This window comes from Mizuhopecten yessoensis, unplaced genomic scaffold, assembly GCF_002113885.1.
Source record: "Mizuhopecten yessoensis strain PY_sf001 unplaced genomic scaffold, ASM211388v2 scaffold2369, whole genome shotgun sequence".
NCBI lineage: Eukaryota > Metazoa > Mollusca > Bivalvia > Pectinida > Pectinidae > Mizuhopecten > Mizuhopecten yessoensis.
Genome location: NW_018404512.1, coordinates 1,113,855 through 1,132,676, shown reverse-complemented (window position 1 = coordinate 1,132,676; position 18,822 = coordinate 1,113,855). Strand labels below are relative to the sequence as shown.

The 18,822-nt window shown below is 33.9% G+C and overlaps 1 protein-coding gene across 1 annotated transcript in view; it reads right to left on the bottom strand.

The window, feature by feature from the left end:
• LOC110445795 (von Willebrand factor D and EGF domain-containing protein-like) overlaps window positions 1–13,513 on the bottom strand; it is a 30,088-nt gene extending 16,575 nt beyond the window's left edge. The window contains exons 1-5 of the mRNA XM_021490585.1: window positions 13,387–13,513; window positions 9,407–9,604; window positions 8,605–8,763; window positions 7,973–8,035; window positions 5,620–5,894 (exon numbers count right to left, since the gene is read on the bottom strand). Of these exons, the coding sequence (XP_021346260.1) occupies window positions 5,620–5,894; window positions 7,973–8,035; window positions 8,605–8,763; window positions 9,407–9,604; window positions 13,387–13,456 (765 nt within the window). The 5' untranslated portion in view covers window positions 13,457–13,513. The remainder of the gene's footprint in view (window positions 1–5,619; window positions 5,895–7,972; window positions 8,036–8,604; window positions 8,764–9,406; window positions 9,605–13,386) is intronic.
• Window positions 13,514–18,822: the final 5,309 nt, after the last annotated feature.

Sequence of the window (18,822 nt, the reverse complement as noted above, 5' to 3'; positions counted from 1 at the left end):
TAATTCGTTTGATTTGTATTCTCCATTAATACCAAAAAATGTTAAATTATTCAAATACAATTATGAATGTAAACAATGAAAGAGACATAGTCTCAGTGAGTATGCTTTATGAAGTTGTTAATAATATTGAAAATATATATGCATGTAACACGATGTATTTCCATACAGGAAATAGTAATAGTATTTTAAGTCCGAGTGTAAAGAATGGAAAAATAACAGTACAAAACTTTTCACTCTCTGGCTTTGGGGAATAAGTGTCGACTATTTGAGTAAGTGTGATAGGAAGGATAGAACTGTTTACACAAGTATGTTAATTTATGCACATGTGCATGAACATATTGTACAAAACATAAAGAATATGCTATTTGTATTACTCTGTATACATGCATCTGAAATTAAATAGTGCTTTGAAAATAGTAACCATTTGAACTACTTCACGAACAAGGCGCCACAGTATATCTCATAGTAGGCTGTATCATGCATAAGTATGTATTTAATAACTATATTATAATTATGTATGGGAATGAAATGAATTGTTACATGGAAATTAGTAAATTCCTAAGTAACATGTATTTATGGATGAATATATGAGTATTCTACTCATCTATGCATATGAAACGAGTTTTAGTAGTGAAAACAGCCACTACTTTATAAAGTTGTTATATGAAGGTACGAGCATGGAAATACTAGTAAATATTATATGTATAGCTACACTTGAAATCAATTTCTATACTCGGATTAATCATTACCTATGTGTGAATGTAAACAGAGGAAGGAAAGGAGAAAAAAATGTTTTTATATATTGTATATGTGATCATTTTATTTCAAATACCATGTTAAGGCTAAAAATGTACCATAGGGTGCAAGTATTGTTTAAGATTTGTATATGTGGTAAAATGAATTTTCACAAAACCAATCAATTAATGTACTGGGGTGGGTGGAGGGATATAGATTAATGTATCCCAATTGATAAATTAATTTATATATCAAACTTCCATGAAAAAATACAGTTTTGCTAGTTTAAATGTTTATGGCTTACGAGATGATAAAAAGAGGAATAGAATATTTAATTGGGTCAAAAATCAAAATTATGATACTGTATGTTTACAGGAGACACATTGCACAGATTTTGATTCAAAACAATAGAATAACAACTTGAAAGATGTTGGAGGGGGAAACAGTTTATGGAACAATGGTAAGACCGATTCTAAGGAAGTTGGTACACTTTTTAACAATAGCTCTGACTTCAAAATTTCTGAATATTACAGAGACCAGTGTGGAAGAGTGAGGGCATGTTAAGTCCATTGTGAACAAAAACAGTATGATCTTACAAATATAAACTGTCCCAATCAAGGAAGGGAAAGAAAGGATTTTTTAACATATTTACATAAATATTTTTGTAATGATTCGTCGGTAAAAAATCATAATGGGTGATTTTAACTCTGTAGTGGATAAAACAAAAGACAGATAACTTTTACAACCATCCGCGGATGTCGGAAATACACAACTGGTCAACCTCATGATACACCACAACTTATCCGACATATTGCGAAAAAATCCGGATTCATTAAAATATACTTTTAAACGTGGCAGTTCCAAATAAAGAATTGATTTGATCTTAACAGAAAATAATTTAAACTCCCAAATAATTAATGCTAACATAAAATACTGCCCTTATAGTGATCTTGATTAAAACACTATCAAACTATCTTTGATGGATCTAGAACGAGGACCGTGAACATTGGAAATTAATTATAAAGTAATAGCAAGTGATATTTTTAAAAATGCATTTAAGACATGTTTGTCAGTGTGGAAAAATTAAATAAATATGTATAATTGTATAAATGAATGATGGGAAATTACTAAACTAAAATAAAACAAAAGTATGGAAATAGGAAAAAAATACATATATCAAAGATAGAAATTAAACATGCGGGAGACGAGCTAGAGACATTAGAACATAATCAAAGCCATCAAAATAATACTGATAAAATTGAACAATTGAAATATAAAATAAAAAGATACTACACTAATCAAACAGATGCTGCTAGAGTACGGAGCAGAATATAAATATATGATGAAAATGAAAAAGTCAACCAAATACTTCTTAAACCTTAACAAGAAAAATGCTGAAACTAAACAGTGGTATAAGATAAAAGGACGTGATGGTAAATACAAAACTGGGGTAGATAACATTTTAGAAGAACAGACATCTTTTTATAATATGCTTTTAAATCAGAAGAGTGGGATGAACAAAATGCAGAATTTTTAACACAATTTATAGAAAATAAACAAATCTAATGAAGAAAGCAGGAACATGGATAGATCGATAGAAAATAAAGAAATTAGCGACGCTGTCAAGTCTTTAAAGAGTAACAAGTTATCTGGTGAGGACGGAATTATAAGTGAATGTTACCAAACATATTTAATCAAAACTGAGATCATACAATAACTCATGGAAATATTTACTGAAACCAAACTTTCGAAGAGTCAAACTAAGGGAATAATAAGATTACTTAAAAAAAACGGAGAAAGACAAGAAATTAAAAAACTGGCGACCAATTACTTTACTCAATGTAGATTATAAGATAGTTGCACATATTTTGGCTAATCGACTGAAAACAAATTTAAACAAATTTATACATCCTGACCAGAAAGGCTTTATACCAGGTAGAAAGAGTATGGATGCTAATAGAATGTTAAAGGTTTTAATAGACTTTAGTGACAGGGAAGAACGAGATGGTTCAATTATATTTCTGGACCAACAAAAGGATAGAACGGGGTTGGGTATTAAAATGTTTTAAATAATTAAATTTTGGTATTAATTTTGTACTTGGATTGAGATGCTTTTAAAAAGTTCAAAAACATGTATCCAAACTAATGGTTTTACATCTAAATATTTCAACATCTCAAGATCAACTCGTCAGGGATGCCCGATCGCCTCACATTTATACATTATTCAAGCAGAACCACTTGCATGTTCTTTCAGAGCAAACCCAGAAATAGCAGGCATCAGAGTACCAGGTAATGATAAGGAAATAAAATTAAGTATGTTTGTAGATGATACTCAGCTAGTCAATCAAACAGAAATTTTTAGTCGAGAAGCATTTAAACTATCAAAATCGTTTGAAAAAGCACCAGGTGCCAAGATTAATTATGAACAGACTGAAGGTTTGTATATAGGATTATTGCGGGGAAAAAAAAGAAAAAAAGACCCAACATTTAATATCATAAAATGGACACAAAAAAAATGTGAACACTCTAGGAATTCATCATGGATATATGATAGATAATGACAAAATTTGGCATGAAAACATAAACGAAATAAAAAAAACTGTCTGCAAATTTGGAAAACCAGAAACATAACATTTAGCTTGAAAACTTTAATCATTAAATCACTAATATTATCTATAATAGGAGCGAAGGGCATACCATGTAAATATCTAAAAGAAATTAACAAGATAATTTAGGTTTACATCTGGGATGGGAGAGTAAATTAACTGGAAAGAAAAATGTGTTATAGTAAAATAGAAAGGAGGTATTGGAATGGTAGATCTTGAAACACATGTACATAAATAAATTAAAACTATATAGAAGATAATCGACTATAAATATGAGAACTGAAACTCTATAGATAGATACTATCTTACTAAATTAGATATCAAGTATATGTCAAAAACGTTTCTGTGCACTTGTTCGGACCTACAAGGCCTTGATATGAACAAAATACTACCAACTTTTTATGAAGATAGCTTGAAAGCATGGGCAAAACTTAAAGGAGTCAACGCGCCTCTTGACAATAAAGACATTTTAAACCAACGTTTATCTGGGACACCTACATACTGTTTCGGAACAAAGCCTTATTTATACAGTCCTTCTCATTAATTGGTATCACAAAAATAGCAGATATTTGGGATGATGAAATGAAGGATTTTAAAGGGAATGATATTATATTTACAAAACTTATCAATAAATAAAATTGGATAACAGAAATCTCAAAAATTAGGAAAGCTATACCTCTCAATTTTCTCAAAGTATTAAAAGATCATACTAAAAATAATTAAATAGATAATCTTAAGTCAGAAGTCCTTTTCATAAATAATAAATTTGAAACAATTTTGCCATTATGTAAGGGAACAAAAATTATGAAAAATAACATTTAATTGGGAGAAATTATGGGGAAATAATAAATGTAAACTGATTGCAACAGAAACAACAATAAGGGAACTCCACTGGAAATGTGTGCACAAAATAATTTATACGGAATATAAACTCCATGTTATGAACCGATCCGACGGTATATGTCATATGTGTAATATTGAATTAGAAACATTTAGCCACCTATTTTTTCATTGTAACGTTGTTACTCAAATGGTACAACTCACACAGAATAATGTTATAAATAAAATACAGGGACTATTGATAACATTGAACAAACAAAATAATATTGTTAGGAGAATGTTCAGATACAAACACAGCACTAACAAACACTGTTGTCTATACAATGAAATGGGTTATCTGGAAGAAAAGAAATATAATCAAATATCAAAACAAGAGACAGACACCACTATCTACTTTTAAAATGTTTAAGCATGTGTTATTAGAAAATATAAAAGTATTTACAAAATCAAACTCAATAATAGATACAAAATCTACAATTATACCAATTCAGAACTACAAAGTATTGCAAGGTATGTTAACTAGCACATATACACATTAAAGCCTGATAATTTTTTGGGAGATTGAGGGGGGAGGGTTCGGAAAGGAAAATGTTTTTTAATAGATTATACTCTGACTATACTCTAGACACACCACTATAACGCTAACATGACACTTTAATTCGCTGAATTGGATGATGTTATACCATACGAAGCATTACATATACTAATATTTACCATATAATAACGTTTGTGCGAACTCTGTTCACCATCGTGACTCTAACCGGAAATCAGAACTAGATTGTAATACAATAATAATTAAAATAGAGTACGGACAAGAATATCCGGAAGTTTATTTTTTATATCAAAAATGTGAATGTATACTTATTTGTTAATATATATATGTATGACGAATACTGATACCCGATCGAATATTTTGAACAGGATGTACATTATTTAAAAGCGATTCCAGACGCACATGAACATTGTATGTATATGTCATAAAAGTTTGGAAAATATAATAAAGAATAAAATAAAAAAGTCATATTGGCCTGGTTCGTGTAGGCCTTAACCTATTGGGTTGGGGCAATCGATCATCATATATCAGATGGGTACATGAATATTTCATTGCAAACAAAAGAAGCAAAAGCTGCCCTCATTTTCCTGACAGAAAATTTGAACCTGTGTATAAAAAATTGTCTTTTCATTACGAAAAAAGCGTTGAAAACAAAATTCTCAATGAAAGCATCTAAGATATATTAAACTATCTTCTTTTATGATAACCATGTTAAGTTCATACTAGTATAGTGATCTAAATAACAACAGGTGGAGTAAGTTTCAAACTTCAATTTGAATAACACATATTGTTAATATTGGACCTGATGAGTATTGACAAACCCATTAAAATACCTTTCAATTTGATAAATGATATGAATATAATTAAAAATGTAAACTCCTTTACCAGAAATCCGAGCGTGAATGTATTAATCCATTGCGACTGCCTTAACGCCGATTCTGTTATGTTGGCGTACGGTATGTTCCCGTGTGTCACAATGCTGTTGTCGTTAATATACCACTGTACATCATAGACGTAGGCAGTAAGATCTACGTCACTGTTATTCTCAATGTTACACTGGAATTGTATCTCCTTAACTATCACAGGTTTTCCAAACACTTCTCTAGAAGCCGTTTTTAGTCCCGGGGTCACTACCGCATTCAGCGTCACATTTGTACCCACTTTGATAATAAAACGTCAATTCGGTGAATGTATTTGATAAATAAAACATTTGAAAAAGGATCTACTTTGTATACTATATTAATATAATGATACAAATATTTGGTCAGTTACATTTAACAAACTAAAAGTAAATACCAAACATACAAATGCTAGCATGAGGGCTGTACGTGCAATGTACATTGTTTTCTTAGAAACAAACATGAAGTTCCTTTGCATGAATGACAAACGGCTTCAATTGAAAAACAGGAAAGGATAGAGGCAGAACCAGGTAAAATAGCAAACATATTATACCACGTATAGAGCCAACAAACAACAACATAATGGCCGAAACGTAGGAAATACAAAATAACATCCGAAACTAAGGATGCACAACAATATAACATTCGGAACTGAGGGGACACAAACACGTCACATCTGTAACTAAGGAGTCACACCAACATCACATCTGTAACTAAGGAGACACAACATCACATCTGTAACTAAGGAGTCACACCAACAGCACATCTGTAACCAAGGAGACACAACACTACATCCGGAACTAAGGAGAACTAATTATTTATCATGTTGAATTTAGGAGACATAACAACATAACAAATGGAACTAAAGAGACACAACAACATAACATCCAGAACAGATCCGACACAACATGATAACATCGGGAACTAAGGAAACACACCAACATATCATCCGGAACTACTGACACACAAATACATAACAGCAGGGCCAACTTGTATAAAACATCTCAACTCTTGAGATTTCCTCAAGTCTAAGATTTCCCATAGACAATACATTGCTTGAGATTTTTCAAACTTAGAGATGTTTTATACAAGTGGGTCCAGGCACTGAGGACACACAAACACATAGCATCAGGCACTGATGAGACACATCAACATAAAATCCAGAAATGAGGAGAAGAAACAATATCATATCCTTAACTGAGGAGACACAGCAGCATAACATTCGAAAACGAGGACTCAAAACAACATAGGTTCTAGAACTAAAAAGACACAACAACATAACACACGTCACTGAGGAGAAACAACTAAAAGGTATCCGGAGCTAAGGAGACACAACATCATAACATCCGGAACTGAGAGGAAACAAAAACACAACATCCGGAACTGACATCGCACAACTAGGAAACTAGGAAACACACCAAAATATCATCCGGAACAAATCAGACACAACATGCCAACATCTGGAACTAAGGAGATACAACATGATAACATCTTGAACTAAGGAGACACAACATGATAACATCTGGAACTAAGGAGACGCGCCAACATATCATCCGAAACTACTGACACACAAACACATAGCATCAGGCACTGATGACACACAAGCACATAGCATCAGGCACTGAGGACACACAAGCACATAGGATCAGGCACTGAGGACACATCAACATAACATCCAGAAATGAGGAGAAGAAACAATATCACATCCTTAACTGAGGAGACACAGCAGCATAACATTCGAAAACGAGGACTCACAACAGCAAAGGTTCTAGAACTAAAAAGACACAACAACATAACATACGTCACTGAGGAGAAACAACTAAAAGGTATCCGGAGCTAAGGAGACACAACATCATAACATCCGGAACTGAGAGGAAACAAAAACATAACATCCGGAACTGACATTGCACAACAATGAAACTTCTGAAACTAAGGAGAAACAAAAACTGTTACTACAGTTTACACGGCAGAAGGAATAACAAATCTCGGTCCTTATGTTTAACCGACTTTCACAACAGAAATAAATGACAAGAAAGACGTGAACAGAGGTCACCATTATTATGCAACGTTTTAAACTTCATGTTGTTACCATTTGTATGTTTATTCCAGATTAAATTTCACATACGTGAGATTTCGAGCAATACATTATTATCATTACTGTTGTACTATAAACGTTGTCATGTCTACAGTAAATCTGACAGAAGTCATTGACTTTAATTAGTCTAATTAAAGTTAACGACACCTTTATTTCTCTCCTTGATTAATATATGCTGCTTTAACAGTATTTACCTCCTTATTGACAACTACTGGAATTAAATAGTCAATGTAATTTAACCTACCTCCACATCCAGGAGTGAAGCCAGTGTCAGATGTTTGCCCGACAGGACACGGTAATTCAGACCCTAAAAATATCAAACATCCTTGGTAGTAAAATATCATTGGTACATGTTTTACCTTTTATAGTTATCACAAACAGCAAACCGAATAACCTTTCTTCAATATGATACATTGTACATGTTTAGCAGAACCTCAGCATTATTGTTTTTAATATGGACATGGTGTTGAATATCACTTTGCTATTTAGAACATTACATCAATCATGTCAGGAGTACGTTGAAATGTACTAAAACCACTAGCACAAGAACTTCAATACAGCTATCTGCATACTATTAATATATATAATTTCAAAATAATTTGGTATTTTCTCTCTTCTTTTTATTTATTAAATATTGCAACTTGTTTCAAACGGCATAAGTAATCCGAGACATTATTAATTTATATGTGTGATGTATATGTGAAAAGGTTTTGACGTTTGCCTTTTCTAATAATGGTTTGTTAATTTGCTTGGTGAATTTTTGATGATATTTCTACACGCTTTTGCTAGCCATTGTTATGCACATAAAGATAATTATGAAGTTATATAAAAAAACATGATAATCAATTATAAAAAGAAGCAGGAGAGTTTACGTACCGAAACAATACGCAGCTGCACAAAGACTTGTTTGTGTTAGTTCATAGACATAAAATGAACTACACTTCTTCACCCGTATGCTCCATGTATGTTTGCAGGCTGAATACAGGCTTCGCATACATACATTTACACTTGTTATGTCTGAGGTGTCTGGTAAAACTGTAAAAGAAGAAATATTACCTTTTTATTTCAAGATAAAAAGCACTTCCCTGATAGTTTCCTATAGTCTTTTTACCGAAAAGTGAAAAGGATAATTGAAAAATGCGTTGAAAAACAACAAAATACTAAGAAAAAAGCAAATATGACATCATAAGAGAATGAGGAGACATCACATCGGCAGGACAGACATTTTCGTGCAAAGCACATTGCAGGAGAGAATGAACATTTTGGGACCCAAGTTAGATCACAAACGCATGAAACACATTAGATGAATCTTCATAGACATAGGCATACCCGGTCTAATACACCAGAAAGCTGACATTGAAGTAACAACTAGGTAAATAATGTATGAAGAATATTACTTTGTGTGAGGGATATTACTTTGTATGAGGGATATAACTTTATTTTAGTTTAAACTTTCCTATCAATAAACACAATGATATCTTAAACCTATAGGTAGAAACACAAAGAGTGTGACAATTGCTGAAGTTTTGGTTAAGATATAGCTGTCAGCTAACCAACTTGTAGATAGGATAATGTACACGAGAACTTTTTAGCAGTAGAAAAGATACCTTTGTGATCTCCCCACTGTTCATTAATACAAAAAAAGATGACATGTTGTTCGGGGAGGGAGTACACCTACCGTCATCCATCCATATCGGAAACCTAGTACCACATTTGTTCAGGGCCGGTGCGTCCGTCGGCATGGAAACACCAGCACCGGAAACGGGGCGGTACCATCTCTCCGTCAAGGTTATATCACACCCGACATCAGATTCATCATATTCAGACGAGCGCCATGAGTCATCAAGAAGGTGGTAGGTTGTCGGAAGACAGGGGTCTGTATAGAATACAAATCAATCATATTAATTAAGAGAACAAAAATGTTTTGTATAACTGTAACATTGAGACACATATCATACTTATAGTTGGGTGGATTGCGTATCAAAATCATCAAATTCCCTTGACATTATCACATAACCAAGGGCTTCCATTACATCTACAGAGAAAGCTACTCACTGCCTAATGGTTGAATAATACTAAAAAGAGGTAGAAGTTTGTTGATGATGTTTCTATATCCTATATATAACGGCTGTCGAGTTCACAAATTAATGATGTACCTGTATCGGTGAGTGGGTGTTCCGTAAACAGGATGATTACCCGAATATATACCAGGTGTCAGTACCTTGTATTCTTACATAAGATATTAAGGTAATGTAATAGCATCACCCAAATAGACCACAGTTTCTGAAACAAGTATCATCGACGAACAAGTGTATATTTAAAAATAGTGCTGCTTTTATTTTGTAAGCGAATGATGGTGAGTAACGCCCGCCCTTATATCATGAAATCTGTTTTTAAATTTGAAATGTCACCGTTTTACTTTATTGTATATTTATATACTGTTGAAAAAAGAAGACTCATGTAACTAATGATGTAAATGTCTGACGCTCTAACATGATGGGCACCCAATGACTTCTCTAGTTTCTATGAGGCCCTGTTAGTAATGCTTTTGTAATGATCGAACAGTATGTTGATTTCAATGTAAGTACTGTATAAACATTTATCATATACATACCGTGCTATGCAGTGTCATAAAGCCATCACATGAATTAAGTTTATGTAACGTGTGCAATATCACTCCGGAAATGACGTCACAATCGAATAGGAACAATCAATGTGACGTCACGTCATTGTGAAGCGGACGCAATTTTCATCGTTTCAGGTGCAGCCAAGTGCAAAATATTTGTTCATATCACAATTATACAGTTTACTTTGTATCATATGATAAAAAGAATCTGTCATTCGTTTCCCTTCATATTAGATATATGATACTCGTTTTGGATTTTTTATATTTTCTAGCCAGAGGCTCGTTAACACAAAAAATCCAATCCTTGTATCATAAATCGATTATAAAGGGAAAATTATGACAGATCCTCTATATATGATATGTATGTATATTTATAATATCACCTTTAGGATAAAGAGATAATTTATTATCGCAAAAAATACCAGGTCAAAAAAAACAACTATATCCCAAAAAATATATATATGTGATCAAAAGAATCTGTCATTCGTTTCCCTTCATATAAGATTGATGATACTCGTTTTGGATTTTTCACATTGAAAATGATAAACAGTGTTTCTACAGGGCACATTACATATGTGAAGCCATGTCATCTGTTTGCGATTTGAAGTACATTTTGTCATAAAAAAAAATTGAAAATACATGTACAAATGTAAGTATCATGCGGTTTGAAAAGTGGTTAATGTTTCATAATACTTGTTAACATTTTGACTAACAAAGATCAGACATAGTTGTTGACGTTTATTTAAAATCTGTTTGAAGTACGCTCGGTTCGGAATTTGGCATATATTTTTGACCTTGTGGTATATGAACGTTCAACTTTTCTATTATTGTTTTGATAGGAAGCTAAAATGGAAGTTAAATACCATTTAAGCGAGTGTTTGGTGAGCTACACCTAATTTCTTCTTTACTGAAACCAAACTTAACTATATCCATGATGCGACTCAAGTTGATCACCACCATTAAAACACAATATACCTTAGCAAGGAGACGTAAGCAGCAAGCAGGAATACATTTAGTTACAACAAGAGATCAAAGGCGTAAAATATATATATATATAATATGCAATTTTCTTTTTACTTGTATGATTTAATCACCACCACAGTACACCGCAATATCTCTAACGCGATTCATGGTATATGTTCAGAAAGCCAATTTTGTTATGACCTCATGAATGTTGAAAAAAATAATTTCATTCCTTTTATTTACATTTTTAAGTGCTTTGATTTTTTCTGATGAAAGTATAAATACCAATAATACCGGCATTTGTTTCTATTTATTTATGTAGTAACGAACAGCAATAAAAACAAATGCCGGAATTATTTTTATTTATGCTTTCATTGTGTTTTTTCGGGAAAATACAAAACTTTTGCTGGGGGTCCTAGCAACATGACAACAAAACAAACAGAATATATTTCCTATTTCAAAACTTAATTTGTAGAATGTACACAAGTCGGATATTATTGTCATGCACCTTACACACCTCATTTGAGCTATTCCGTCTTTGCGTATTGCAGATTTATCTTCTCTTGGGAGCAGGTATTGATTGTTACGTCACTTGTTTGTGAGAGAAACGTCATCAATTTTTGAGAACACGACATAATTTTCTCACACAGACCAATGACGTAACAATCAATACCTGCTCCCAAGAGTAAAAAGTACCAATACGCAGTGATGAGGTCACCTGTATTATGAAAATATAAATGTAATTTTCGCCAATGGGTCCAAGCATACAGAATGTAAATACAATTTAGTAGTTTACGTGTTTTCTTAGTCAGTGATCACATACGTCCTTAACAAACCTTAGTTACTAATATGACGTTAAACCCTATACAACCAATTAACCAACAAAACCAAGCTCAGGATTATAATAGCTATCTTGTACCGGAGTGCTCCGGTTAAACATTGAATTTAACTGTAGAACTTTAACCAGGCCCTACAGCATAGTCATCATTCAGTCTATAACGGTTATACAACAAGGCATACGCATTGAAGAATGTAGTATTATTTGTTTACGGCCGTGTCTATTTCGTTCAAATCGTTACTTACATATGTACACACATGTTAGTAACTTTATGAAACTCCCTAGTAAATGAAAGAACAATATGTTCTTGCTTCCATAAAATCTCTTTGTAACTGTTTACATGAATAAACAAAAGGTCATTGTCATATGACACTTATTAAGACACTTGTTTTGTTCGCGATAAAATGAAATCAATATGACAAGAGAAATAAACTTGCGTAACGATCATTAAGATATTTTTATATTTTGTATTTTTTTAATCCAATCAAATATTTACATTGGTGAAATAATGCACAGCTGTACATGTTTTGATACATTTCAGGACTTAGTTTGACATTGCCTTCCCGAAAAAAAACCCATTACAACCTAACAATTCGTTATGTATTTGAGAATAACGTTAACATTCCTACGCTTCTGATTTATGTCAGTATATGAACAAGAACCAGCTAATGTAGAATACGTATATACATGTACACCACAGAGTATTGTAGGACTAATGATGATTCAAGATAGCAAAGTGAAATCTGTCCTTAGAACCAAATGTAAAGTCAGCTCAGACAGGAGGAGTACATAATATAACTTATACTGCTTTGATAACAACTGAAAACAAAACAAAATTTCGTAAAAAGCTACAAATAAAGCTTCATCAAAGTTAAGGCTGCCTTAAATATCAAAAAAGGAATATCGATGATCAAATACGATTTTTTCGTAAAAACAGATGTAACTAATTCCTGCATATGTTAAGATATGTTATTCATTAAAATCAGTAATCAATGATATTAAAAATTTAAATGCCGAATAGTAAGCAATTGCAAACTAATTGATCGTAGAAACATTCATCGGCGTCTTTAATAGAGTCAATATCGGATGATTGGCATTAAAAAACATGCAAACATTATAATGTTAACTCAGATGTCTAAAGCATAAAAAAATGGTAGATTTGTAGAAATACATATAAAGCATGAAGTATTAAGCTATAACGGGGACTGATTAGACTGAAACGTGTCCATACCTTGTGCTCCTGTATTCTGTAACAGGTTGATGAAGGCGAGTAGTATCGCATTTGCAGTAATTAATAACATTTTATCACTGGAACGTTCATGCTCGTCAATAGCAGAACAGCGGTTTAAAGAATGCCCTCTTGCATACCACTTAAATATCTATATTCCCATTGGGTAGGTGCACATATTACTAGTTACTATGTAATTAACATAACGGGGAATTCCCCTTCTATCGAGAGACCAATCCAACAGCACGTACCACACACAAAGAGTGCTATTGATTCCGTGAAACACATTGTCTAATTAAGATGCATTGTTCCCCTTGGACTTATTGATAAAGTTATCTAATGAATGGGCTTCAGCGATTATTTCATTCTTTGGAAATAACTAAAGCTAATTTATCACACACATAGTCGTTACAAAGTGCATACGATGTATAAGAATATGTTGATGATATAAAAAGTCGACCCTAATGTAAACGAGGACTAAGAATTGCAAACTGGTTGCCTCCAGATATTACAAGGTGAGGAAAGAAAGTCAAATACAAAAAAAACAAAACACAAACAAAATATATATCCAATAGTTTTACAGGATCAGCAAAGGTTGATCGACAGACTGCGATCCCTTCCTCGACAGTTTAATAGTGAGATAACTGTAGATAATGTCAGAAAGATAGTCTTAAAAGTACCAACACTATTCTGAGTATTATGGCTGCCACTAAAACCTGTAAGCTATGAAGAAAGGGAGACAACTTCAAAAACACAAAATACCACTTAATATGAAAAGCCGTAAAAGAGCGTAGCTTTTGTTGAGCTCTGATATTTACTGATTTAGAATACTGCTTTCAGAATGAGATAAGATAAACTTTATTTAATGTCGCCAAGTCGAGGAATACCAAAAAAACACAAGCTCTAATGTGATTATGACCGACATAACAATAGGGGAAACCGGGGCAAGTTCGGCCCATTTCTGTCATGGTCCGTTCTTGGGAGTATAGCCGCACGTCCGTTTTTGAACCTTATTTAACTTTTCATAACGGAAAATCTGATGGCCGAACAAGCCCCACCATAGGGTGAGTTCGGACAGTCATTCGCTTAAGTTCGGTTCTCATTGGAATCAGCTCAATTATGACGTCCTGAAGCATGCAACGTCAGATTTTACCGCCAATTTTACGACTTTGTATGTGTTACATGGGTCGAACTTGCCACGGTATCATTGGCTGAACCTGTTCAGTCCCAAATTGATATTTCAATAAATTCTTATCGTACAGCAGTATAGTATTACAGAAAGTTCGCATTACTAGAAGCGAGATCATGGTTTTCTTTCTACCCTCTCAAAAGTTATGTTCTATTGTTTAGTTATTTTACATTGGATTTTTCTAGCTTTCTCCCACATTAAGAATTAAATCCTCTGCGTGATTCCGTCACGGCACAAAAAAAGAATGATTGAGATAAATTGGGAAAAATCTGTTTGGTTATTGCTACAGAAAAAAGTGCATATTACATATTTGACAATTAGTCTAAATAAGTGTATAGAGATGTAAGTTAAAAAGAGAAAGAAAAAAACAACAACATTGTAATACTTTGATGTAACTGAGATTGTCGTTATATCGATATGCAGTCTCAATTACTATTCCATCCTGAAACACCGGATTGAATATCAAATTGTGTAACTGTCACCGAGGTTTGACAGGTAATGATGCCAAATAGAATTAAACAGTTTCTGTCTGTTACTAGTTATAAATCGGCACGCGTTGTGAACAAGTAATACGTTGCTGAAAAGAGGCGTTTTTGCTGATTTCGACATTAATGCATTAATTATTGTTTCTTTTACGAGTGGTGGCGATGCATAACTAAATTATGTAAACACTGTAACCAGACTTTCAAAAATGTAAAATGTTTCGTTCGTATTCTCAACAAATGGAAATCAAAAGCTGATGAAATTTTTGATGATGAAAACATAAATGTACACGTTGACTTATTGGTTTAAAGCCGGCTCTTTTTGAAGATATCTCCCGGTAGAAATTTTAACAGAATCTGGCTGATGACAAAAAGGATCTCGAGAAAATATACGCATTTTTACTTGGTGTCCCTGTGGCAAAAACTGAATTAAAAAAAAGTCTTTAAGCTCCGAGAAAGAGATAAATGCAAAGGACATCAGTTCCAAAATGTTCCGGTTATTTTTCATCCTTCCGAAAATAACCGATGAAAGCCGATTGAGTGGGACGTGTTTGTGACGTCATAGTTTGATAATCTCTGAACGAAAGTTCATGCCTGTTTGTATAACATTTTGTGTGATTACCTTTTTTACTAGGAATGTATACTAGTTTTTTTATCTAAATAAACAAGTAATAAAACATGAAGATTGTTTTCACTATATTAAGATGTCCATGTATGGATTGAAACACAATTGTCTTTGCATCAATAATACACTTCCGGTTTCCCCCTTTGACGTCTACTTCCGGGCGATAACAAAATTGAAGGCAATATGGAACAACTCTGTTTACGCACGCATATGTAATTAAAGAGCTTCGCTCGGGCCCCTTCAGCGCCCGAAAGCTACGTTCTAATAATTGTGAAAGATTCCTGCGAGGTGAACCACAAAACAATATTGGGAAAAAGTGACTGCTATTTCTGCCACCTCGGGGTACTAGGGATGTGAAACCTAACACCTGTGTGAGTAGAAGTGCTCAAAGTCCGTTGCAAAGTTCAATTATGAAAGGTACTTAATTAACTTGTTTAGTGTAAAATAACTGGTAAATATATGAAGAAATGAAATATTTATTTGAGGATGCAGAAAGCCAAACAAAGAAGATATTTTGCTGCAACATATTGCTATTCATCGTTTATGCAACAGCGTCAATTACCTTATTCATTTTATATCGCTTTTTTTGTAACCAGAATTTGTCAATTGTAACAGTTCCATACGAGTTATCTCCCTTATATCTTCATGTCGATGTATGTGTCTCTGTACCAAGGACATGTCTTTCATCATTTAACTGTAAAAATGGACAGGTTTTGAAGTCGGGCGTCTCTCCTTTGTAATCTCCAGAGGAGAGGTATCAGTCTAGCGATTGGTCAGGTTTTTTCCACATGAAACCAATCAAACAGCTATCTCCGTGCCTTTAATTTTGCTATGACATATTCCAAGAGTGTAGAGAGATCGAGGATGTGGTCAACCACATCTTACGACCAACTGTGAGCTGATTCGGGTGAGATAAGAAATCTGTGATTCTAAACCGCTATATGTAGCCACAGGTACTAGACTCTCGTCTGTCAATACACCTATAATATAATCTAGGTTGCTAACCCCGTCCCCCTAGTAAAATGACCCCGTTACATAAAACATGCAATGGTGTCACAATATGACGTCGGTAGCAGTATCGATCGACAGGAAACATTTGTTTTCTTTAATTTGATGTATGATTTGCCATATATCATGCAGTATACTTTTCGTAAGACTTTAAGAAACATCGAAAAATGATCGAATTTCAGTTGGTTGGACGCTGTGCTGTCCTCGGGATGACACACTTTATCCCTAGTGGGTAGCGCCTAACACACGCCATGTCCACTATTCAATGTCGGTAAAGTGTTTCTAGGAAACAAACTTACTTGTATTATAGTTCATGACGTTACATTATCATGTCGGACACCCGAGTACAGTTTTCAAGCTGTTCGGGCTGACGATCGGAAATCTGAACAAAGCCTGCCATTTTCTCTAACTTCTGTGACCTCTGTGCTGATTGGCTTCTCAATTTAACGGACCAATCAGCGCAGAGGTCGACCATTTTTCGATATTTCATGAAGTCTACCGAAAATTGACCTGCATGAAATATGGCAAATCATACATCAAATTAAAGAAACAATATTTCCCTGTCGATCTAGACTACTCCCGATGTGATACTATGAACGGTTATGACAAAATCACATAGTTTCTGGAACGGGCTCATTTTACTAGAGGGAGAGAGTTAGTAACCTTGAGTAAATTATAGGTGTATTGACAGACGAGGCTAGTACCTGTGATGCAGCCTCCTATTACAAGCCAAAGGAGCATGATAAGGTGAGTGTGGAAGAGCTTACTAAATCAGACACATTAAAACAAAAAACAAATGACGAGAGTCATACTTGGATATTGGGTGATTTAAATTTCCCCCGATTCACATGGGAGGATTCTTTACAAACTGGAAGGACGATCAGCCCATCACTCCCATATACCAAGAGTTCATCAATATCATGGACGATCATAACCTTGACAAATGGTAAGTAAACCAACCAGCGAGGATAATATCCTGGATCTTTTCCTGACAAGCAATCCCACCTTGGTCAGTCGAGTCACCACACTACCAGGGTTGTCGGATGACGATGCAGTGTATGTCGAGGTAAGACTGTAAAGTAAGTCAGTCAAACAGAAACCTAGGTTATACACTTGTACAAAAAGTCAGTCAAACAGAAACCTAGGTTATTCACTTGTACAAAGTAAGTCAGTCAAACAGAAACCTAGGTCTATACACTTGTACAAAGTAAGTCAGTCAAACAGAAACATAGGCCTATACACTTGTACAAGGTTAGTCAGTCAAACAGAAACCTAGGTTATACACTTGTACAAAAAGTCAGTCAAACAGAAACCTAGGTTATTCACTTGTACAAAGTAAGTCAGTCAAACAGAAACCTAGGTTATACACTTGTACAAAGTAAGTCAGTCCAACAGAAACCTAGGTCTATACACTTGTACAAAGGAAGTCAGTCAAACAGAAACCTAGGCCTATACACTTGCACAAGGTAAGTCAGTCAAACAGAAACCTAGGCCTATACACTTGTACAAGGTAAGTCAATCAAACAGAAATCTAGGTCTATACACTTGTACAAAGTAAGTCAGTCAAACAGAAACCTAGGTCTATACACTTGTACAAAGTAAGTCAGTCAAACAGAAACATAGGTCTATACACTTGTACAAAGTAAGTCAGTCAAACAGAAACATAGGCCTATACACTTGTACAAGGTTAGTCAGTCAAACAGAAACCTAGGTTATACACTTGTACAAAGTAAGTCAGTCAAACAGAAACCTAGGCCTATACACTTGCACAAGGTAAGTCAGTCAAACAGAAACCTAGGCCTATACACTTGTACAAAGTAAGTCAGTCAAGCGGAAACCTAGGTCTATACACTTGTACAAAGTAAGTCAGTCAAACAAAAACCTAGGGCTATACACTTGTACAAAGTAAGTCAGTCAAGCAGAAACCTAGGTCTATACACTTGTACAAAATAATTCAGTCAAACAGAAACCTAGGTCTATACACTTGTACAAAGTACGTCAGTCAAGCAGAAACCTAGGTCTATACACTTGTACAAAATAATTCAGTCAAACAGAAACCTAGGTCTATACACTTGTACAAAATAATTCAGTCAAACAGAAACCTAGGTCTATACACTTGTACAAAATAATTCAGT